We start from the raw sequence: 25319 nt of genomic DNA, 5'->3' as shown, positions 1-25319 counted from the left end.
GAATTCCCAAAGGCTCTTCATGCACAATCCTCAAATATTAACATTTTGCTACATTAGCTTTCTCTCTCTGAATAATCTTTTTTTCATAATCTTTTAAGATAATTGCAGACATGTTGCTCATCTACCCCTAAACATTTTAGTGTGATTTTATTTAAAAATAATATATCCACTTACACAATTACAGGAAAAGTATCAAATGCAAGAAATTAGCATTGATATAATCTGTTGTGTAATATTTTGATCTAATTCATGTTTGTCCAATATTCTATTAAAATTAAAAATCTGATCTAGAAATCAATCTAGAATTACGTGTTGTATTTGGTTATCATGTTTTTTAACCTTTCTTTATCTGAAATTTAAGTTATATCTTTGCCCTTTATTACCTTGACATTTTTTCAAGAGTACATGGAAGATATTTTTGTAAAATGTTCCTAAATTTGGGTTTATCTGATGTTTTCTCAAGATTACATTCAGATTATACATTTTTGACAGGCATGCCACAGGAATGAGGTTATGTTCCTCTCAGTCCATCATAGAAATTTACTTTAATAAGTTTAAGACCTAGTATTGAAGGAAGTGTTTTCTTTGGTGTTATTCATTCTGGCTTTAAAATTGATTGTAAAATTAAAGGAAAAAAAAAGAAATGCTTTTTTTAAGTTAGAAGATGTTATACAATTAATTACTTCTGATATTCTAGTGAGGAAAATTTTGGAAAAGTTCAAATTTTTCATATACTTCTCTTTGTCCACTATTCTTACAAAGCCTGCATTTCCCAGACAGGTACACAAGCCCCCAGTGAATGTTTGCATCTGGCCAGATAGATGATCCTGTCGTATGAACTTCAAATGGAAAACAACTCTTGGTGTGCTCTAAATATTTTTCCCATATTAAAAGTCCCATACAAAATGATTTTGAAATATCTCTACAGCCCCCAAATCTCCCAGAGTGCTTACCAACATTTGAGCTATTTAAAAGCACTTATGATACACTTTTCCTTAAACTGTGCTGAGGTAGCATGACCTTAGTTGTGAAGGAATTATTGCTTTTATTATACACAAACAAACTTTGGGAATCTGTACTTTGGTTAATTTTGCTGTGTTTGCATTTTCTTCCCTTATGTAGCCAATCAAATATCCCCCAACAGGGAAGAAATATGTCAGATGCCCTTGTAATTGTCTCCTCATTTGTAAGGACACATCTCAGCGAATAGGCTGTCCAAGACCTAACTGGTAAGAGACGAAGACTCCATTTGTTCATTCACTTATTCATTTCATTCAACAAGTATTTATTAAAGGCTTATATGTGCCAGGCATTATTCTAAACAGGGTTTTTGTCCTCATAGTAATTATAGAATCTATTTTTCTTTGTTAAAGGAATTGTATGCTCAGTTTGAAATTAATGTCACAGGTATTTGTAAGATATAATATTTCTGAATGAGCAAGAGAAGTTTTCTTGATATTATATACATAATGCACTATAATAAATCAATTAGTTATTAAACATTTTAAAATAACTAGTTTGCCTTTGACATAGTTCATCTTAACTTAGAAGTTTTCTGTTTTAATCATCATTGTGTATCTGCCATGTGCTGCACTAATTTTTAATGAACATAATCTGTACAATAAACTCTGGAGTTATATGCCCATGCCAAATGCCACCATGGATATGCCCAGATTGTAGAATACCAAGACCCTTTTTTTTTCCTTGTGGTTTCTGCCTTTTGGACCAGTTCATAAACCATTTGCCTGAGAGAAAAGGAGCTCCTCCACTTCCCTTTCTGTTCAAATGTGACTAAGTAGACATCAAGGAATACCAGCCTGCTCCAGGAAATGTGGCTGTGACTCAGCATATTGATACCTTCATAGCACACACTATTGGTTGACGTACAATATTTTATTTTATCGAGTCTTCTACCAAGCTCAAGTTGTCTTCCTAGATAGGAAACAAGAACTATTTTCTGATTTGAACTTATAAGAACTTGCAAATGGCAGTTAAATGATTCCTAAATTGTTTTTTTGTTTTGTTTTTGTTTTTTTTAATATTAACTATTGCTGCTTTCTGTGATTTTGGCTCCAAAGCCAAATGCTTAATTCATCTACTTTTTAAAACAATTTCTATAACCTATTTTCAATGCTATATTCTGTGTTTTAGGCCATACATCACAAGTTTTTCCCACCCCATTGGTGGGATAATGAAGTTGTTTCCTTTCTCTTTCTACAGTAGACGTATAATTAACCTTGGCCCAGTAATGCTTATTTCTGAAGAACAACCAGCTCAACCTGCATTGCCAATCCAGCCAGAAGGTACAAGGGTTGTGTGTGGACACTGTGGAAACACATTCCTGGTAAGTAATCAGACATTTGTTACAGTGACATCAATCTGTAAGTGTTGAAAATGACCACATGAACAGTGGCTTATGGTGTTATAGTTTTGTCCAGTATAAACTGAGTAAAAGATTAAAGTGGAGCCTTTTAAAGAAAGATAGTAAATCAGACATGCAGTTAGAATATGCAGTATATTCTGTGAATTAGACAAAAGGTGCATCCTCTGCTTGGTTCACTTGCCAAAAGGGGCCTCTCTGGGTAGGCTAAAGAAGAGAAATAGCACTAGTTCCTGTTGGCCTGACTGGTGGCAGAATCTCGCCCCACCCTCACCTCCTCAGTGGAGCACAAAGTGTAGGTTGATAGATTCAGGAAAAAAACTCTTACTATAATTTATCAAAATTTTTCTTATTTAGAAAATAAACTTGGCTGGGATGGGAAAAATAGACAAAAAACTGTACTTGAAAAATAACTAAATAAAATTAATTATAAAATAAATAAATAAATAAAAGAAAAGAAAAGAAAAGAAAAGAAACTTGGAATATAGGGAATTAACTCTGGTATTTGTAACTAGATAAACCACTGGGTAAAAATTTAGAAGGTATATAATTTGATATGCACAAAATTTAAGTACTTATTTTACTGCTTTTGTGGTTAACCCTAAGTTTGGTTTTTAAAAGTTACCCTTTCAGGAAGGGTAAAAATAGGCTTTCTTTTGTTATTCAGCCTTCATTGGAGACAAAAAACTCCCTAAGAAAAATTAAAGAAACCTACATGAGGGCAAGCATGGGTGGAGCTCAGGAGATTGAAATTTCTATATAAACAAAACCTGCCCCTAAGGGCTGAATGAGCTTAAAAAAGTATAGATGATTTGCTTTTTTTTTTCTTCCAACTTGTATTTTAGTAATTTGTGAACATAATTTCAAATGTCAAATAGGACTATAAAGATTTATTGAAAATCTTGGTCATCTCTTTATCTAATTTATCCCCAAATACCGTCCCACAGAAACCTTCATCTCTTTCAGCTGCTCTGCTGACATTTACTTCCATATGTTTAAATTGTTTGCTTATCCTTTTTCTTTTTGATTAAACAATTTTAGATATTATTATCTTGTAAAATGCAGATTGAGGATTTAGCACTGATCACATCCCTGCCCCATTCATATTTTTTCTCATTCCATAATCATGGTAGAAATATAATATTTTATTCAAGTAAACTTGGTGTTTGCATTTCTTATAATTAAGTAATCTATGATCACAGCTGAGTCAAGTAATGTATTCCATTTCTCTCATTTCTGGCTTTAAATTTTTCTTGAATTTGTTAATAATTTCCCTCCCCCTCTTAAATTTAATTTTGTATGTTCAAATTATTAATTATTTTCATTTTCTTTCACAGCACTATAAAATTTCTATCAGTATAGAGAAGGAATCTGTTATTTCAGCATCCTGCCTCACAACTGTCACCCTTGGACTTCCTTTCATATTATCCTTGGAATTTTGTGTACCATTTCCCATGTGGGAATCCCTGGGAAATAAACTTTAGGGAGTTTATTCCCTTAAGTGGTGTACATCTTCTCTTAGCTTTCTGAGAAAAGATACAGAAAAAGAAATTTGAACATTTTTACTTCTTAAACAGTTTTTAATGTAATCACACATTCACTTTACAGTTTGTTCAGATTTAGAATTATAGGTTGACCATTGTTTCCTCTCAAACATTTTAAGGATTTGCTCTGCTATTGAGAAATTCAACTGCTTGGACCCTTTTTCTTCTTTATAGTCCTCTTTCCTCTTTTATTTTGTCCCTGGCTCTGAAATTAGTCAATGTGCCTTCGGGTATATGTGTGCAAACTCGCTGAATTGCCAGTGGCTCCTCCTAGTCCACTCGTTTGCTTTGTTCCCTTTTTCTGGGACTTTTTATGATAAATCACCTCCACTGACTAACTGTCTCTCTCTCTCTTTCAAACACTTTATTTTCCCTTTTGGCTTCTCCTTTTACTTACTGATCTAAATTATTTTTTAACTTGCATGAGTTTCCTTGTGTTCTCTGATTAATCTTTCCTTTTTCTGAAGAGCATTATCTTCTTTACAACATCTTTTTGCAGCTATTATATTTTTTCTGAGATTTGTTCTTTTTTATGCCTTGTCTCTGTTTTCTACCCATTTTTCTAACTGTTTTCCTTTGGTGATAGGAACTTTACTGAAAAGTTTATTTATTGGAGGGCAAATCTCTGGCATCTCTAAGCATGCAGTAGGAGGTAAACTATTTCTTCATCTTCTTTACCCTCCCTCTTCCAGCCCTCCCCCTCCTCTCCTCCTTCTCCTTCTGTGAAGAATTGTTGACTACTAGTGTCAATAAGTCATTTTTCTTTTAGGTTAAGTTTCGATGGGGTGTTCCATATCTCGGATCTCTTGTGAGGGTTATGCTTGGAAGATACTTTCTAGAAGGTAAGAAAGGTAATAGGACAAAGGTCTCACCCACTGTTCAAACTGTAGACTTTCACTTGGTTTTTGTTTTTAGAATGCTATCTTATTCTTGCCCTCTGCTGTGCCTAATGTTGTTTAGGTCACAAACCTTTAGTCCATTTCCTTTTAGAATGAATCATTCTTCTCTTGCATGTTTTGGGAGAGGAGAGGATCCTGATATTGTGGTGTGGAGGGAAGTACAACCAATACTCTTGTTTTTACCACTACCCTTAAATTCCACCTTTGAGAGAAAGCACCTGCTAACCCCAACACCTGAGCTGTCTCCTATTCTTCATGTGAACCAGCCTGCTTTTTACTAATAGGACCTCTACAGGTGGTCAGGCACCCTTTCATGAAGTTAGGTGCCATGTGTACATCAGCTTTCCACTGTCTGAAAATCTGAGGCCATTACTCTTCTGATTCTCTTTGTCCTTATTGTATTATACATTTAAAAATCCATTTACTATCACTTTACTCAGGTTTGGGCAAGGAAACAGCAATGCATACATGTGTCCAATCTACTACATTTAGCCAGAATTGCTAGTATTTTTCTGATTTAGGAGAACAAGATAAATCTTCCTTTCATTTATATTCACTGGTTTAATCAGCAACAAACTACACAGATTGGAGGATATATACTTGGTGAGGGTCTTTAACAAATTTTTAAAAAATATTATCTATTGATTTAATACAGAATAATACACTGTATGCATTAATACATTTATTATTTTGACTAACAAATATTTTTCTTTCTTATATATAAGCAAATTATATTTTGAAATACTATTTTTAAATCTTCAAAGTTTATTTTTTCCACTTACTTTAATGAGCTCCCCTCCATTTTTACCTTGCATTTTGCCTAGTTATATTTTATTTTCCAAATCTTTGCCACAGATAATCTTTATAGCCACATTATAAGTGAGCTGACTGTATTTGTTCAAAAATATATATTGGGTGAGTTTCAGGCATGAGGCTAAGTGATGTTGAGAGAAGAAGGTACGGTCCCTGCCCTCATGAGTTTTTCTAATCTAATAGAAGAAAGACAATTAAAACAATTACATGCAATACAGTGTTCTTAGTGCACACATAGAAGTGCCTAGCCTAGAGGAAATGACATTACCCAGAGAGCAGTAGAATGCTATATATGGCTTTATAATTAATTCTGCATATATGGATTCTGTGCACAGAATGGATTGCATGGAGGCAAGCCTGAGGAAGCACAATAGTAGATGTTTGGCTTTTGTTATTCAGAAAAGTGATGATCATGGTCATGAATAGTATAAGAATTTCAGAGGGAGAATTGACCATACATACTAATAATAGGGCAGATGGATAAGGGAATGAAGAATAAAGACAACTATTTTAAAAGTTTATATTTAATTTTTTGAAATCATCTGGTAGTGAATTTTAGAGAATGATCCAGACTGAGAAGTTAGATTAATATATTTGTGCTATGGTTTTTATTACTTAAGGAAATTTATACATTTAAATATTTTCCTTCCAGAAGATAATCACTGAAATAATATGCAAGCCAAAGACTAATTTCTAAAACTGGCTCTTTCTTACTTAATAATCATTGCAGGCAAGTGAATTATATTAGCATATTAACACAGTTGTTATACTTAGAAACTGTAATTTTTTAGCAGGAAAGGCTGTTTTGGATTAATATATGGTATTTGATGTTGATTTCTTTTTTTAATTTTTAAATTTTTTAAAAATTATTTTTCAAGTATATTTTTCTATTTCTCCTATCCCAGCCCACCTCGTCCCGTGCTCCCTACCTCCCTCTGAAGCTGATTTCAAAATTCCTAGTAAACAAAGTGTTTGGTGATTAAGGAAATCCAGTATATATCTATTGGATGACTGTTACCCTTGAGAGTTTGAGATAAATAAGAGATGCTCAGCGTATGAAGAACAAACTAACTCCAAAGTTCTTAATTCTGACTCGAGAACTTTGCCTTAGTTTTATATTTATGCTGATCATAAATGGTCATATCCTTTGTAGTATGTTCTTTGCCCTTAAAGCTTTTAACTCTTAGGGTAATTCATTTGCTTATTCTCTGCCTTGTTTTCCCCTTCAGTTACAAAGCCCAAAAATAATTGAGACAAGTCACGGAGTTCAATAGCATTGAAAATAAAATATCAAAAAATCAAGAAGAGTAAAAACAAGGGCAGAAAAAATATGATGTAATGCATAAGAATATAAGTATGCATAAAATTTAATCCTGGGCAGTTGTTAAAATGAGACTAAATTTTAGCTATGAGTCTTTAAAGTCAACAAAAGGAGGAAAACACAGTTTATTACAAGGAGAATATGCTTTAAAAAGTTACATAAGAGAACGTTTATTGGAAAACTACAACTCAAAAGAGAATTATTCTCATGGATTAAACTAAAAGAGCAATGCAATAGATCAAATCCTCAACAACATTTTTTATTACATCAGTGTTATACAACTAAAGTTAAATTTACTAGGAATTCACACTATTCATACTATTTATTTCACAGCCTGGCTAGAACCATGGATAATGTTTAGAAAAGCTAAATTTGTGTTTTCCAGAGGATATTCAATAGAATACTCATTTTATAGAACAATAATAGATGTTATGTGAGTAAAGAGTTCTGTGGTCACTGGGATTTATGTGAATAAAAAATTACATAAACAAAAAATTTTATGGGTGCATTCTTTAGACGCATACTTTTAGCATGCATCATTGCTAATATCCTAGAAGGGGTTTTAATATGGTATGTAAAAACATTTTTAAGCTCCAAACCATTTTGTGGGGATCATCTAACCATATTATTATTATTATTATTATTATTATTTAAGATTTTTAAAAGATTTATCTATCTTTAGGGGGGAAATGGAAGAAGAGAAGGAGAGGAATATCAATGTATGGTTGCCTCTTGTGAGTCCCCTGCTAGGAACTGGCCTGCAACCCAGGCACGTGCCCCGACTGGGAATTGAACCACGATTGTGTGGTTCACAGGCCCGCACTCAATCCACTGAGCTTCACCAGCCAGAGCTAACCATATTATTTTGAGGGACATTGCTTAGAAATATTTTGCAGAAGAATAAAGGGAATATATAGCCTTCAGCAAGTCCTGCTATTCAGGGAATATATAGCCTTCAGCTAGTCCTGCATGAATATAAGGAAGCTTCTTAAGACATCCGAACAGTAGAGAGTTGAATTACCTAGAATTAAAAAGATATAAAAAGAGAAATGAGTAATGTGAATCCTAAACAAAATTAATTTTAATAAAAGAAAATTGTTTGATGATAAAACTGCTAATGTGCTTAAAGGAATTCTCCTAAAACTGTAAAGGAAATACAAACTTTACAAAAAAGTATATACAAAAGCAAACAAGATAGAAGGTGAGAAAGGTATTTTAAAATATTTTTTGTGGTAAAAATTTACTTTAAATTTATACTGTACATTCTTTTAACCAGTGAGCTTACTACCAGTAATCCTTTTCAAGTATCTGCATAACACTCCTGTGAGGAAGGTACCCTGTTCTAGTACCTACCTATATGTACAGGGAAGGAAATTGAAGGAGAAGATTGCATCACAGGAGTGTGTTTTGTTACATAGACTAAGCAAGGACAGAACAGGAAGTAGCTTTCTAACCTGAGTTCTACATGTATCCAATATGTTTATTTATTTTGTGGATTTCCTACATTAATAGAATAAAAACTGCATTTTAGTAATAAATCTAAATATTTATGTATTTAAAAGGCTAGTTCTCAAGATTTAAAGGAAAAAAACTTTGAAGGTACATGAAATAAGTTTTTATACTCTAGGAGTAAACTAAGACATAAATCTGAAAGAAATGACCCTAAATATAGCAGTACATTCAGTTTTCTTTGTAAAGCAAACCCAGATTGCGTCAGAACCTTGGAAAATCATGGGAACTGTTTCAGATGGGAATTCAAAAATTTATTTTAAGGCAGAAGGAGAAGTGCCAGAAGGAAAAGATCATACAACCATGAGAAGATGATTGCTTTGTTGTGATCCACAATGACATTTGAACTAAAAGAAACATCCTATCAGATTGGATAGTTTTCTGTTGCTTTTCTTTTCAATCCCTTTCTTTATTTATTTTACAGTGGATGGAACTGAGGTTCAACACTCTGGCAAAATGCCCACACTGCAAAAATATGTAAGTTTTCTACCATTGGAAATGCTACTAGGAAATACTGGAGAACAGTTTAAAGATTCCAGAATTCTCATTTAAGTAGATTTTGATTTAAGGCGAGCCATGAAATGAATGGATGCTTGATATATTCATGCTTTTCAAAACAAAAAAAATTAAAACTCAATATATATTTCATTGTGAAATTTAAATGATTAGGCTTGATTATCACTCTCTCTCTGAAAGGAAATCAATTTCTAAGAAAGTACTAAAATTATCAGTAACCTGGTAAATGTTACTTATCAGTAACATTTTCAAATGTCCTGAGAGGTTATAATCTATTGAAAATAATCAATAATTTATATTTAAAAAATAGGCTACCATTTAAAAGAAAAGGTAGTTGTTAGCTCTTCTCCTCTCCTAAGAAGATTATTAACTGATAGCAAAGCTTACATAATTATTTATCTATCTTAACTATTGAATCTATTTCTTTTTATTTCTAAATGGTGTTCTTAAGGAAAATAAAAAACAATGTAACAATGGGAAAAATAGAAGATATTTTGATTAAAGACATTTTATGTTGGAGTTCCCCAAGTCACCCCAAGATTCCATGAATTTCTAGGGGAACTATTAGAAATTAGTACTAAATGTTTATACTCGTATTACAGATCAGAGGTCCAAGGGGGGCAATATTTGGCCCACCCAGGGATGCCAAAAACTGTTACAGAACAACAGCCCCCCCCCAAGGATAGTATACTAATACTGTCCAGACTACCTACTGGGCTCATCTGTCTGCTGGCAGAGGAAAAACATCTCTTAATTCCAGATATTTGTGAAAAGGAAAGGAAAGGTTTATTTAAAGCTATACAGACTTAAAGTAGCAACCCAGTGTCCCCATTAATATATTAAAGTCTTTTAGGATGCCCCAAAGACACCCACAGTGCTTCCTTTTACCCCTGCCCTAATTTGAGGTACCATAACTCTGAAAAAGAAGTATATGTCTGTGTTTCAAGCCTCTGGCACCATCAGCTGTGTCGCCATCCAGGCAGGATCTCTAATTACTCCAAATCCATGTGGCACCTTCTCATGGTCTACTGGCAAGAGTTCTTTGTACCCATTTTCCAGGCAAAGTCTCTCCTGCTTCCCAGGCCACATGGCCAAAGGGAGCACCCCAAAGCCACATGGTTCTCTTCTACCAAAGCTGAAAGGGTCTGCACTCTGCCAAAAGTGCATGGCTCTCTTTTTCACCTGGCTGCAGGGGTCCCCACTCTGGCAAAGCCATGTGGTACTCCCTGCTAAAGCTACATGGTGATTCTCTCTCACATGGCTGCTGGAGTCCCCATTCTGGCCAAAAGTGCATGGTTCTCCCCTCCATAGGCTGCAGGGGTCCCCGCTCTGGCTGAAAGTGTGTGGTTCTCTCTTCAATGGCTGCCACATCTACATTTAAATCTCCACGCCAACCTTCCTCTGCAGCCCCATTTTTGACTCCTCCCACAATCTGCTACACCTGCCAGGACTCCCATATTCTCCCAGCTTTACTGGGCTACCATAGTGAGTCTGTACAGGCAGGGCCCCATGGCGTGGAGCCAATCAACTCCAAGCTCTCACATAGGCGCTATACTCAGGGGGAGTTGCCTCCTAGTTATGTCTTGGGTGGAAGTTGCTTCCATCCCCTAGGCTCAGAGCATGGCCACAGCTACTTAACATATCCATGAAACCAGTTAAAGTTATACATATGTTAAATGACCATTCTAGAGGTTATCTGTGAAACTGTTGCTATGCAAAACTGCTCTCACTGGCTCCTCTCCATTTGTCTCTTCCCCCAACTGACACCTGTGGGAGGTGGGTAAGGGGTGAGGACATCGTATATGTCTTTATAATATTTCCTGGACACCTTGAGTTCTGGACCCCATTCCAAATCTCTTTTTGGGGGGCTCGCCTCTTGGCTGCACCCTGTTACATTCACAACTATGGTTTATTAGTGTGAAAATATATAAAACAAATAAGCAACAGAAAAAGGCACATGGGGCAAGGTCTGGAGGAAAGAGAAGCAAATTTCTTAGTTCCCTCCCAGTGAGTCACACAGGGCCCCCTTAATTCCTAGCGAAAGAGTGTTGCAATTCTCATGAAATGTTGTCTATGGGAAAAGTTCATGAGAGACTCAGTGTCCATGGTTTTTATTGGAGCTTGTCCCCTAGGCACCTACTGCATGGCATGAACCTCATTTCCAGACTCCCAAAAGGAAAGCAGGTGTTTAGCATTAACCATATTGTTCTCTCTATTTAGGCATTTTTAAGCTACTCTTTTTAGTTAGGGAATAGTGGGAACTTTCTAGAAATCTAAGATTCCAGATGCCAGCCAAGGGCCAACCTAGCAAGCAGATCTTTCTAAGGACTGCAGTCTCAGGCCTGCTGGATTAACAATAGTCTGTCTGCACAACATCTATTTAGATAATAAAATTTGAATTGAAAAATTATTATTCTCTACTTATATGTGTGTGTGAACTATAACTTAAGGAAATTAAACTGGAACATTTTGACAATTCAGTTTTGAATATTGAAAATATTAGTTCTTAGTTTATTTTGTGTGATCCTTAGTATGATATGATGTGGACACTGGCCCACAGTATCCACAGTGTTATGGATGAGATGAGACAAATTCACATGGATTACAGAAATCTGTGGAGAAAAAGGGATGACATGGTGCTCTCTCAGTGAAAGAGAGGGCCAACCCCGTCCCTTGCCTGGACAGGCTTTTATTGCTTTTTTGGGCACATTACATTGAGGATAGTCCTCATTTACTATGCATAAGTTCGACTTTGGTGGTTAGGATGTTGCTAATTATATCACAGAAGGATATTTGTAATGCAAAGAAAAAAGTGGTTGAACTGGTTACACTCATTCTTGGGAAGTTTAACATAGATTTTAGGAAGTTACTTTAAAGATATGCAGTGAACATTTTCTGCCTCAATTCAGGGTGAGAGAGTTTTAGCAAAAAGCAAGTCTCAAAGTGTCCTGGGTACAATGCAGGGCTGATTCCCCATGAGAGAACCTATCCAGGGTCATGGGTCCTGTGTGCCAGAGCTCGATTTCCACTGGCCTTTCTGGGTGGGAGCTGGTCTACATTTCCCACAGTCTCCTATAATGATATAAATACCTTATCTATTTTGATAGCAGAGAAATCCTAAGAATGATTTCTAGGAAAAAATAATTAAAAACTGCCTAAGAAATAGAGAATATGTAACTAAATATCTCCCTTTATCTCTACTAAAACCGATTCCAGCTAAATATAGCTCTGAGAGAATAACTCTTCGCAGCCTATTTCTAGCTTCAAAGGAATAGATATTTCCTTTTTTAAAAAAGATTTTATTTCTTTTTCTTTAGACGGGAAGGGAAGGAGAGAGGGAGAGAAATATCAATGTATGGTTGCCTCTTGTGTGTCCCCCACTGTGAACTGGCCTGCAACCCAGGCATGTGACCTGACTGGGAATAGAACCACGGTTGTTTGGTTCAGAGGCCCATGCTCAATGCACTGAGCTACACCAGCCAGGACTAGATATTTCCTTTTTTATTTATTTGTGAAATTAATAAATAAATCTGAATTCTTCACTTTGTTGAATCAATTAGAAGTGTGCATATGGAAAAGCAAAGTGAATAACTACAAATAAGTATGCAGAAAATATATATACTCGAGGGACACTCCCCCCCACATAAGTATGTGAATGATCCATTTTTCTCTGTATTATTTGTATTTTACAAAAAGAAAATTAAATTATAGCTATACTCACTGAGAACACTAAATTGAATTTTAAAATTCTGTAGAAAATAAAAAAAACAAAGACATTGCGATTAGCAGGCTCTGTGCTAAGCACAGTGATAGTTGCTTTTAGACATAGACATACTACCTGTAATCTGCCCCACAATCTAGGAATGCAAGAGTTATTATCCTCATTTTACAGATGAGGAACTGTTAGAGTACTTAAAGATTTAGCTGAAGTGATTTTGCTTGGTTAATTATTTTATAACAGTGGCAATATTTTGCAAATGATAAAGAAATATTGAATGTCTAGATATTCTGTGAGTGGTTAAAACATCACGAGACAGTCAATGTGAAGAAAAACTTTTATCAATTACTTAAGAAACAACTTACATAGAAATTCACATGGACTAAATAAGCTTAAATAGTATTCTAGAGGAATATTGATAGAATTGGAATCACACGCTAAACATGGAGGCCTCAAGGCATTTATTTGAGCAGAGATGCTGTTATCAAAGGAACACTCAGAGCTGGTACCTGGATTTCTTTTTTCTTTGAATGTTTTTCTTCATAACAAAATGATGAATCATCTGTTGAAGTAAGATTCTGTTACAGAATTTTATTTCTTTAAACACAAATAACAATATCCTGAAATTATTTTTAAGTTATAAGAGTTACTAAATCATTATTGTGAAATTATCATAAGACATATAGGGAAGGCTTCCCTCAGGGGTACTGAGACCATGAAGTCCTTTTTCATATCATTGTTTCTTACTCATACAATCATACCTCAGTTGTAGCTGATGGTGAGGTTCATTTTCAATTGAGCACTTTGTGGACACTGCTGGCTAGAAGATGAAGTCCTAGAATTCTGAAATACAAGCCAGCTTACATTTCCATGCAAATATACTAATAGGCCTAAGACTAGTAGAGATGGTGATGATAATGATAATTAAATAACATTTTTCCATGTCACTAATATATTTCTTTGTGGATCCCCTCCTACTATTTTAAACAATTGCAGACTAACTCTTTTATTTTGCTATTTAGTGCTTTCTTTTATATTATTCATGAATTCAACAAATAGTCCTGTGCTAGGTACTGTGCTCAAAATAAAAAATATAACCTTGCCTTCAAGGGATTTCATCTTGTGGGTATAAAAAAGAGAGTAAACAATCCCTGCAAAGTCCCTGCTAGATTGACTGTATTCATCCTTTGAAATTCACATCTATCCATTTACTTTTCAAACCACCAATCTTGGATCAACATGGCCATGACTTCTTTCTTCCTTCATCCCAAGATAACTGAGAGCTGAAGAAATTCTATATTAATTAGCTCTTTACAAGCATATAGCTTTACACTTAGCTAAACCCTTGCTTGGTATTCCCTTTTTAAATGTTCTTGATTAACTCTTACCCATAGCTCCCAAATAAGTTATCTCCAGATAGTTACTGTTCCTCTGAAATGCCCATCTCTGTACCCACTAGTCTTTTTCTCAGCAGAGGAGTTGCCTCGTTTCTCTCTGAGATGACTGAGACTCTCTGTGAACTCCCTCTCCTCTCATGTCCTGCTTAGAAACTTATCTGTATTTGCTCACTTCATTTTTTCTTCTCAGAACAAAGCAGGCCTCTTCCTTTCATGTGATCATGGCATCCCATTTTCTCTGGAGGAAAGTACAATTAGCCACCAGGACACTGAATTTGTTCTCACAAAATTCACATCCCAATTGCAAGTTCTAATAGATCTGCTTAGTCTTCATTTTGCTTGTTTTTTCTGTAGTGTTTGGTTCTGTTGATTATCCTGTGTTTTTTTTAACATTTATTTTCTTAGTTTCCAGATACCATTTTCTCCCATTTTTCTCTTACATCTTGGATCATTGTTTTGCTATCACCTTTGTTGATGTCACTTTCTCTGCCAAGTTGTCAAATATTTTTATTCTCCAAGGTTGCGACTTGACCACATTACATCTAGGCTTTTTCATGGGTTCCCCTGTTATTTGCATGTCAGTAAACCCAACCAATATGCCTTTAAATCACCCCTGCTCATTCTTCAGAGCTTCAAATATAACTATACAATCTATATTCACTATTTTACCTATTATTGTTTCAGCCCTGTTGTCCATAGTCCTCTCAAACTCATCATATCCAGCTTTTTTAACCTCATTCTGTAATTGATTATATTAATGTATTGATGAATTTATTATATTAATGAATGTTATCCCATCTGCCCAAGCTAGAAATCTAAGTGCATTTATTCCCCATCTAAATGGAAACAAATCCCATCAATTCTGTTTGGCATTTTAATTCTGTTCTCTTAGTCTCACTATTCATGCATTCAAGATCTCTACAAGACAACCACACCAGCTTTCTCATGTATCTCCTAGCCTCTAGGCTTACAGTTTTCTATCCATTTACTGGAGTGATGGTCCTCAAATGCAAATATGAATTTTAAATGCTCTGACTTCAGATTTTTTAGTAGCTTCCAGATTCATAGCTATGGTGTAGAGTTGTGTAGATTAAACACTGAACAATCCACAGAGGTGCTGTTTCTATTGTTCTTAGGTTTGGCTATTAGTGGCATGTAAAGTATCCTGAGGAAGAACATTTTCTACTTACTGACATCAGTGTACCATATGGACTTATTATACACCCACTGCCTAAAATCCAAAAACAAACTACAAACTCTTTAGTAAGGTATATACAGTCTTCTAGGTATAGGTATTTGCCTAACTTCTCTAGTGGTATCTCTGTTAATGTTTTCTTCCACCTCTATACAACTCTGTATGTCCCTGCCTAAACAGTCTTCAACTTACATAAATATACAATATACTTCCTTGATTCTGTCCCTTAATCTCATGCTGCTAGGCCTGGAATGACCTGGCTAATCCCTTTCTCATTCCTGTAAACCTGCAAAACACCTATGTAACTCCACAATTGGCAGGAAGAGGCAGTGGCAGCAAGAGACTTGTACTTGTACTGAGTCAATGGCATCATGAAGTGAGGCAGCTACAAGACCGAGGCTATAAATTTACCTTCAAATTCCGATATGGAAGAGAAATATACTTTTCCTAAACTATTGTATTCTGGGTTTTGTTATCATTTGTCAACAAAAGAAACAAACATCCAAACCTATCAGAATTTTTATGAGTTTATTTGAACCAAACTGATGACAGTTGCTGGGAAGCAAAATCTCAAAGGACAGAAAATACTCCAGAAAATGGCCATTTTGCACTTTATTTTATATATTACAATTAAAAGAGGAGGCATAAGAAGGTTACATAAAATCCACTGGTGATAGATTAGAGAGGCAGGGAAAGAGCAAAGTGAGGAAACCTTGGGATTGGATAAAAAGTAAAATGATAGATAAAGCAAAGGCCTACCTTTGAATTCCACTCTGATCTTGATTATTTCCTTCCTTCTGTTCACCCTGGGCTTTGTTTGTTGTTGTTCCTCTAGTTCTTTTAGATGTAGGGTTAAGTTTTTGTTTTGTTTTGTTTTGTTTTGTTTTGTGCTTTCTGGTAATTGTCATCAGCTTGACTCAAATGAACTCATAAAAATTCTTACAGGTTTGGATGTTTCTTATGTTGATATGTGAATCAGTAAGCTAAGATAGCCTGATACAAAGGGACAATATTAATATGAACAAGCAATTACTAGAAAAAGAAGCAATTACTAGAAAATAGCCAACTAGCATTTGAAAAGATGTTCAGCATGCTAGAAATCAGAGATATACAGATTAAAACTCTAATAGAATATCGTTCCAACTCATGAAATTGGCAAACATAAAAAAAAAAGAAAGAATGGAAATGTTGAAGAAGGTGAGGGGGAGCAATGGGAGCTCCATACAGTTTTGGTAGAAATACAACTTTGACATTTATTAAAGTGGAAGACATGTCTACAATGCACCTCAGCAATTCTATTCCTAGGTGTATGTTTGAGAAATTCCTGTGTATGTACATGAGGAAACCTAAAAGAGTTTAAAGCAGCCTTGTTGTAATAGCAAAAAATTAATTTAAAATAATCCTGGCTATTTATCAACAGGGAGAGTAAACTGGTATTTTCATATAAAGGAAGATAGTCATGAAAATGGATGAACTAGGCCTCCATATATAAGTATGGAAGAGTCTCATGTAGAGTATCAAGAAAATAAAAAGGCAAGTCACAGAAACATACAGTCTAACACATATCCATAAAGTCTTAACACATGCAGAACAATACTATATATTACATACTGGTACCACATATCTATTCAAAGTATAAAAGATTTTATTGTCTATGCAATAGGTGCTTTTTGGTCATTGCCTTATTCTTGTGATGAAATAGCACTTGAGTTGTAGAAGGATAGTAGGTTCCTTTCTGGGAAGATTTCCCAGAGCTAGTGACTATTTAAATTGTGATGAAAATTGGCATGAGTTTTCTAAGCAGAATTCACAAACTGAAATGAATGTACTAAATTAATTTCTTTTGGCCCACAGAAAAGCTGCTCCAATATTCATTTAGAATGTTTTGTGGTTCCATATAAATTTTTGGATTATTTATTCTAGTTCTATAAAATATGCTTTTGGTATTTTGATAGGAGTTGTGTTGAATCTATAGACTGCTTTGGGTAGTATAGACATTTTAACAATGTTAATTCTTCCTATCCAAATTTATTTCTTCAGTGAAAAGCAAAAATTAAAAAAACCATAATTTAAAAGAACCTTTGACTTATTCAATATATAATTCTAATAAATGTTATTGGTTTCCAATCTATGGTAGATTAGACTGCTGGAGGCAGATGCAAAGGTACATGATTTAGTATTTTAACTCTATTGTTGACATAAAATCAAAATGGCTTTAAAAATTAAATGGTATTTGTAAGATGACACTAATTTTCTACTCTGGAATACAATTTTTGAAAATATATTTTTGTCTTGGAAGATCATTATTGACCACACTGTTTTTTTTGTGGATATTGTCAATGACCAAGGCTTGAACTTTGTTTAAAGCCACAATAATATATCAAAAATTCAATATTTATGATTATGATTCATGTTAGTCCTTAAAATGACATTTTATGCATGTTCTTGTCTCCCAAGCTGAAGAAATAAATGGAAGTGTGTATGTTACTAAAGCCATAGATGAGTACTCACAGATGAAATGGAGAGTGATTATGTAAATAATATTCTGTATTGCTCTCATTAATTTACAGTTCCTCAGTGGGTACTGCTCTTCCACAAAGACGCTGCTGTGCATATATTACCATTGGAATGATCTGTATTTTCATTGGAGTTGGATTAACTGTGAGTACTCTACTCTCTATTAGAATTATTCCCTCTCAACTTTATCTCAAGCAAATGGTGAGACCTGAAGAGCCTGCCTCCCTGGCATATCAGGCCCAGAAACTTCTGAAGGACTATGGGCAATTGGAAGTTCAGTCCATAGACCTGTTTTTAGTGAAGCTTGCCAGTCCAGAAGAAATGGTGTCTTGGGACCCCTTTGAAGGTCCTTGACATTGGAGACTTTACCATTTGTTTAACAAAAGCCCATTTGTTTTCACTTAATGCCAGAACCAATTTGGCTCCAGCTAAAGCCAAAGTGATACTCAATCAGCTATGCTGGTTCTTCTGTTTCTTCAAGTGAAGCACAGGTTATTATCAATGTTCACTTATTTTCAAAGGAGACTGAAACTAAGCTGTTGACTTGGATATGATCCCAGAAGAGGAAGAGATTGATCTGTTTTGCTGCCATTTACTTTCCATGCACCTTTGTTGCACCTGTCTGCATATCATTAGCCAGGTGGAATTATATACATTAAGTTCCTTTTAGAGATATGAATATGTTTTAGTGGGCTTCTTTGCTTACTTCATAAAAATTCATGGTTCCTATAACTAGTGGTATCTTATTAAATTTTACCCTGTCAGTGATAGTCAAAAGTACACCAATTCATATTTTATGGGGATTTTGTAGCCTCAGAGATATAGTTCATAAAAATCACATGTAAATTAACATAAATTCTCTAAGCAAGTAGTTTAAAATTTTTTCCAACTTTTTATTTTTATATTGCTTTTTATTTCAGGTTGCCACCCAAGATTTTGCAAGGCGATTTCATGCAACCTATGTTTCATGGGCAATTGCTTATCTCTTAGGCTTGATCTGCCTCATCCGAGCTTGTTATTGGGGAGCCATAAGAGTGAGTTATCCAGAACACAGTTTTGCATAAGCTTGCTTACAAGTAAGCAATGCAGGTGAGAGTATCTAGCATTTGTTGATAACTTGCTCTGGACATCTTTAAATCATTTATCCTAATGAATTTCATTCTGGTTCATGTATGAAGTTTTAAGACTTTGGGAGTCTTTTATGAATAAAAGGTCATTGCACTGCATCATATGCAAATAATAGTTTGTTTTGCTGCTAGGTTTTCAAGCTCCAAGTAATAAAGTCCATTTCCTCATGTTTACATGACTTAAAGATATTTTTGGACTTGTCATCAAGCATTAGATCTAATATCACTTTTCATTTTTAAATCAATTATTCCATTACTTGCTGATCTGAGAGTATGCCCAAGAAATGTTTATAAATGTTTCTACAATAGCTTTACATTTATACTTACATTTTAATCAAACTATCAAAATCACCTGCTTTAAAATGCAAGCAATATGTATTTTGCTTGAACTGCTTATTATAACTTTAACGTAAAATTATAGTGACCTTACTTGGGAAAAAAATTTGACTGTACCTTTGGAGACTTGACATTGACATTCATGTCAGTTAAAAAACATTTTTAGATATTGTATGCTTGTTTTTGTTGTTTGTAGAAAGATATACTATTTTGGTAGTAATTTAAAATACAAGAAGGAAAATATTTATTTGTCCACAGTTGAAGATGCTGGATAATTTTTGTTTTGCAAAGATCACAGCACTTTTGTCTTTTATTTTTTCTGTTGTTCTATTTACCAATTATAAAAGTTCTGGTCTAGACTTATGAATTTAATGTTAATCAGCTGTATGCTTTTCTTTATAGAGCCTAGAGGAATTATTTTACACAACATGTTTTATAGTATGTAACCATTTAAACAAAGATATATTTACATTTGGATTGACCGCCTCTTTATTAAATCATAGTAAATTTTTCTTATTGAGATAATTGTGGACTGCTTGTATGTGAAGGGAGCCTGTGAAATTTTACACTAGCTGAAATGTTGAGATTAGAGATAGTCATTACTCTTATGATTCTTCTCAAATATAACTGGTCAGATAATTACAAATTTATTCATGAAAATAGATTAAAGGCCAAAATCAACAGTTTTCAAAGACTTCAGTAAGATTTAAGGAATCAGATCTTATACTGCCTATCTTTGCAGTTTTGAGAAATTGCTCCGTTGAAAAACTATGTTCTAAAACTCTTAATGTAGAATTAAAAAATGAGATGATCTAAGTACATTAATTGGCTATTCCAGGGGTAACAACAGTATTTCAATTTATTTATGTTCCTGATTTGTATAAAAATGTAATCGCAGAGTTTGCAGCAAAATACATGTAAACTTTGAAGAGTGAATAATAACCAATGGTGAGTAAGTAAGGTAACTCAGGATTTTATGTACCTTTGAAAATACACTAATAAAGCTTATTGTTCAAAACTCACCTTGTTATACTCCATTTTTAAAAAATAAGATATGATTTCCAAAATTGCCTTGAGATCTTATTCTGAAGCTTTCACATTTGAGAACATATATTTCTTTATATAATATTTACTTATTTTTCTAGTGTTTTTATGATTTTATTTTAAAAATATAGATTTTATATCTATTTGTAATATACTTTATGTAAGGTATGAAATAAAAATCTAATTTATTTTCTTCTTAATGGTTAACTAGTAACAGCATTATATGTTTAATAATCCATTCTTTTCCTATTAATTTGAAATCTCATATTAAATTAAAGGGTGAAGCCAAAGTTGGTTCACAGCTGTTTGTATGGAGAATAATATAATAATTAACAACTAATAATATAAAAATAAACTCTGTTTTATGTACTCACAATTATAAACCTACTTTGGTCCCATTCTTTACATGCTGCATGATTGTGTTCCTTTTGGAGTATAACTCCATGATAGTGGGAACCCTGGTGATCTTGCTTGCTGTTTTATTGCTAACATTTATAACAGTGCCTAATGTATACGGGCTTAATAGATATTTGTTACATCAATAAATAAATGATTGAATGAATTAGTGTGTTAACTTCTTACATGCCCTTGGATCTGGACTATATATTTTGTTATAAAATATAGGTAAATATTTACATAATATTATGTTAAGTAAAACCCTAAAGCAGAAATCATACAGGAAAGTATCCAGTGAATGATTAAAAGAAAAAAAGAACACTTCTATATGAAAATAATCAAAAGCAGAGCCATAAGACAAACTGGCAAAGATTATATTCAAGACAGTAGAAAGAGTTAATCTTTTTAATATGAGGAGGGACTAATGACATGAAAAATCAGTTCACAAAAGAAAAAAAATATTATAAAAAACAATACAATACCTTAATTTAAAAATTCTTTATTACTAAAAAATGTTGACCATAATGTTAGACTTCAGAGAGTAATAATCTTTTTGCTGGTGGGGAGTCTTTGTCTCCATGTTGAGGGCTGCTGAGGGATCAGGGTGGTGTTGCTAAAGACTGGGATGACTGTGGCAATTTGTTAAAATATGGCAACACTGAAGTTTGCAGCTTTGATTGACTCTTCTTTTCAGGAGCTATTTCTCTGTAGCATGTGCTGCTGTTGGACAGCATTTTACCCACTGTAGAAATTCTTTCAGTATTAGAGTCAGTCTTCTCAAACCTTGCTTTATCAATTAAGTTTACGGAATATTCTAAATCTTTTGTTGCCATTTCAGTGATGTGCACAGCTCTTCACCAGAGATATATTTCATCTCGAGGAATGACTTTTGTTGCTTATTCTTCAGAAGCAACTCCTCATCCTTCAAAGTTTTATCATGAGACTGCAGCAATTCAGTCACATCTTTAGGTCCCACTTCTAATTCTGATTCTCTTGCTGTTTCCACCACATCTGCAGTTACTTCCTCCACTAAAGTCTTGAACCCCTCAGAGTCATCCATGAGGATTGAAATCAACTTTTTCCAAACTCTATTAATGTATATACTTTTACCTCTTTCCATGAAACATGAATGTTCTTAATGGCATCTAGAATGGTGGATACTTTCCAGAAGGTTTTCAATTTACTTTGCCCAAATATATCAGAGGAATCACTGTATACAGCAGTTATGTAGCCTTATAAAATGTATTTCTTAAATAATAAGACTTAAAAGTCAAAATTACTCCTTGATCTATGGGCTGCAGAATGGATGTTGTGTTAACAAGGATGAAAAACAAAACTGATCTCCTTGTACATCTCCATCAGAGCTCTTGGGTGACCATGTGCATTTTCAGTGAGCAGTAATATTTTGAAAGAAATCTTTTATTCTGAACAGAGGGCTTAAAGTATTCAGTAAACCATGTTACAACAGAAGTAATATCATCCAGGCTTTGTGACTCTATTTCTAAAGAACAAGTAGAGTAGATACAGCCCTAGGATTTTCAGAATAGTAAATGAGCATTGTCTTCAACTTAGAATCACCAGCTGCATAAGCCCCTAACAAGAAAGCAGGCCCATCCTTTGTAGATCTGAAGCCAGCACTGACTGTTCTAACTGTGCAAGTCCTATATGCCATCTCGAGTAGAATGTGTAAGTTTTTTCAATCAACAACCCTTTCCAATATTTTGATTTATTTATAATATGCCTATGAATTTATATGTTAAACATGCCTGGGCATATCTTTTCTGCGCCTTTATATAAAATAACTGTTCAGACACCTCAACTTAATTATCTTACTATAATGTCATATTTACAAGTCCCAAACTGAACTCATGTTTCCTTCCCCAAACCTGTTCGGCTTTTTGTATTCCCTACATTATGTCACTGTTGGCTACTTACTTGTTCTTGTAAATCGGAAACCTGAGTCACCCTAAATCCATCCACTCACCTCATCCATCCACTGTCACTAAACTCCATTGATTTCACTTCCCAACTTTCCTGACCCTGTTCTCTCCTGGGGTTATTGCAAACACTTTCGAGAAAACCTTTCTATGGCAGATTTAATATTGCTATGTTTTCTAAAAAAATCTATCCTTCATACTGTTGTCAGAGTGATCTTTCAAATAATTAGAAAAAACAATACTGTAAAAGGCTCAAAATGGGATCTACACAACCTCTCTTCTTTCATACCCACCGGTACACGCTTCTCACTTTACTCCTCTTCCTGCTGCAAATCACTAGATAATCCTGTCATGCAGCCCCAATAACTGTCCCCACAATTGTCCCCAGGGCTGGGAATAAACCTGCAAAAAAAGATTGAAAACAAAGGGTTCCATCCAGAAGGAGTTATGTCGACATAAATTATGAGCCTCAAATTGTCACACATAACAGCCCTCTACTCAACCCTATCTACTCCTGGGCAGGGCCACCACTCTGACCTCAAGAACCGCGTGTGCACAGCAGCCGGAGATACTTGCTAGCCTAGGAGCAGGGCCCCACTTGTGGCCCCACTAGCTCTTCCTGCCGTCTGGTCCTTGCCCAGCAAGCCTGTCAGCACTTTGGTTTTTTTATTTTTTTCTTACAAGTATTAATTTTTTAAATTGATTATACCATTACATTTGTTCTATCCCCCCCATTCCCTCATCACCCAAGCCCTTATTATATGAAATGTTAAAGGGACTTACCTAAGAAAAAGAAGATAAAAAAGATGAACAGTTGAAAGGACAGCAAACTCAGTTATTAACAACCACACCTAAAACAAAAGCAAATTAAGAGGACAGCTAGATCAGGAGTGAACCATAGAAATAAAGATCTCATGCAGGGTTAGCAACAGGGGAGTGGGAGAAGGAAAAGGGGGGAGAAGGTACAGAAAATAAGTAGCATAGGCAGTAGATAGAAAATAGATAGGGGGGAGGGTAAGAATAGTAGGGGAAATACAGAATCTAAAGAACTTGAGACACGTATTCATGAACTAAAGGGGGAAATGTACTTTGGAGAGAGACCCTGCACCTGTGTTCCGCCCTTTCTCCATCCTCCACCCCTTCCCCGACCACCCCACCGGGAGCCGTGTCCCACCCTCCCGCTCTTCCCACCACCTTCGGCTCCACCCACCAGCTCCCCAGGTACCCTGGCCCAGGCCCTGAGCCCCACCTCTGCAGCTACCCCTGACCTGCCCATGAAACTCTCCTAGCCGCCCTCCGCCCAGTCCATGCCCTCCAATGCCCCAGGATACGCTAGGCCCGGTTCCCCAGCCACCGTTGGTCCCTCCTAACCTGCCTCTACGCTACTCCCAACCGCTCTAGACCAGCAACAGCGCTCCCCTTAGCGTCCAGTCCCGCACAGCCCTCCTCGGCACTGTCCTCCATGCCTCCGTCTCCCAGCTGCCCTTGGCCCTGTCCCCGTTTCCCCCCAGGTGCCTGGGGTTCGCTCAGGAGGCTCCAAACTCCAGCCTACAGGCAGCGGAGGTCATTGCCTGAGGGACCACGGAGCTCTCAAGTACCTCCGCGGGGCTAAAGATGTTGACGCTGCTAGCCCGAATCCTTACGGATGTTGAAGCGGTAGGTGCCAGGTGCTGGGGAGGACAAGATGCGCAAGGGCCAGAGGTCAGGTAGGGTAGGAAGAGCTGCTGGGCATGTCTGCACTGCGCAACACTGAGGGGAGGGCAGAAGCGCTTAGGTCATGGAGGGAAAGGGAGCCGGCAGGTGGGAAGGAGGGGAAAGCCCTGCGAAGTTCATGCCATTCCTGCTGAGTTCCAGTAGAGTGGCGAAGAAAACCAAACCAAACCAAACCAAAACGCCCAGAAATAGGTACTGTGCGCTCTCGTTACCCTACCTGATCCTAGAAAGTGGAGTAGGAACCACTTTTCTTTGCCAGTTCCCCGAATGTGTTTTGGGCACATATTTTTAAAAGTATATTACTGTGTGTGTATATGTATAAACACATGTATATACATGAATGCACATACATGTATATACACACAGAGTAATATATATATGCAGTATATATATGATTTTGGGCAAATGTGTTTATATATTACTGTAGTTTTTATTACTAATAAAATAAATGTCAAACTAGTAACTACTTACCTGAAATTATAGTCAACAAGAAAAGAAAACCTGATAAGAAAACAAACAAACAAACAAAAACCATGTATGGTCAATTCACAGAAAACTAAATAGTTAATGAAGATGTAAGGATATACCATTAAATATCATATATTAGTTTCAGACATGCAACAGACTCATTCAATATTTGTGTCAAAAGTTTTATTTAATCGTATTTGAGGCAATGCTACTGTAAAAGCCTGTAAAAGGACAGTTTGCACATTCTGACAACCACAAGCACCACCTAAATGTTCAGTTGTGTTGACTTGAAAGATACTTCACAGAGAAAAATATTTGGTCAGTTGCAAAGAGAAGGTGCAAAATAGAAAACATCATGGAACACACTCTATAGGCTTAAGACTTTTTGATATTTCAGTTTCAATGTTTAACCTGAATGTGTAACCTGATGAAAAAATGTCTTCATTATCTATCATGATGGTTTGTCTCTTAATTCCCTCTATGCTCTTT

General features: G+C 35.4%; 1 protein-coding gene and 1 pseudogene across 2 annotated transcripts in view; one reads left to right on the top strand and one right to left on the bottom strand.

Annotated features, from left to right (window-relative positions):
• The window catches only part of PIP4P2 (phosphatidylinositol-4,5-bisphosphate 4-phosphatase 2), a 39365-nt gene extending 19056 nt beyond the window's left edge, over positions 1 to 20309 (top strand). Inside the window, exons 3-8 of one of the 2 annotated variants that reach the window (XM_037143063.2) lie at positions 1123 to 1229; positions 2221 to 2344; positions 4694 to 4766; positions 8891 to 8943; positions 17863 to 17953; positions 18730 to 20309. In XM_037143063.2, coding sequence (XP_036998958.2) covers positions 1123 to 1229; positions 2221 to 2344; positions 4694 to 4766; positions 8891 to 8943; positions 17863 to 17953; positions 18730 to 18902 — 621 coding nt within the window. In that variant the 3' untranslated portion in view covers positions 18903 to 20309. The remainder of the gene's footprint in view (positions 1 to 1122; positions 1230 to 2220; positions 2345 to 4693; positions 4767 to 8890; positions 8944 to 17862; positions 17954 to 18729) is intronic. The other variant, XM_037143064.2, reaches the window with a different exon arrangement.
• Positions 20310 to 21311: 1002 nt separating this feature from the next.
• LOC119047619 (tigger transposable element-derived protein 1-like) lies at positions 21312 to 22384 on the bottom strand (annotated as a pseudogene).
• Positions 22385 to 25319: the final 2935 nt, after the last annotated feature.

The sequence above is a fragment of the Artibeus jamaicensis genome, unplaced genomic scaffold (assembly GCF_021234435.1).
Source record: "Artibeus jamaicensis isolate MK-2021 breed Jamaican fruit bat unplaced genomic scaffold, CSHL_Jam_final contig_386, whole genome shotgun sequence".
In the NCBI taxonomy this organism is placed as follows: domain Eukaryota; kingdom Metazoa; phylum Chordata; class Mammalia; order Chiroptera; family Phyllostomidae; genus Artibeus; species Artibeus jamaicensis.
Note: the sequence above shows the minus strand (reverse complement) of the source record. Positions and strands in the feature narration are given on the sequence as shown.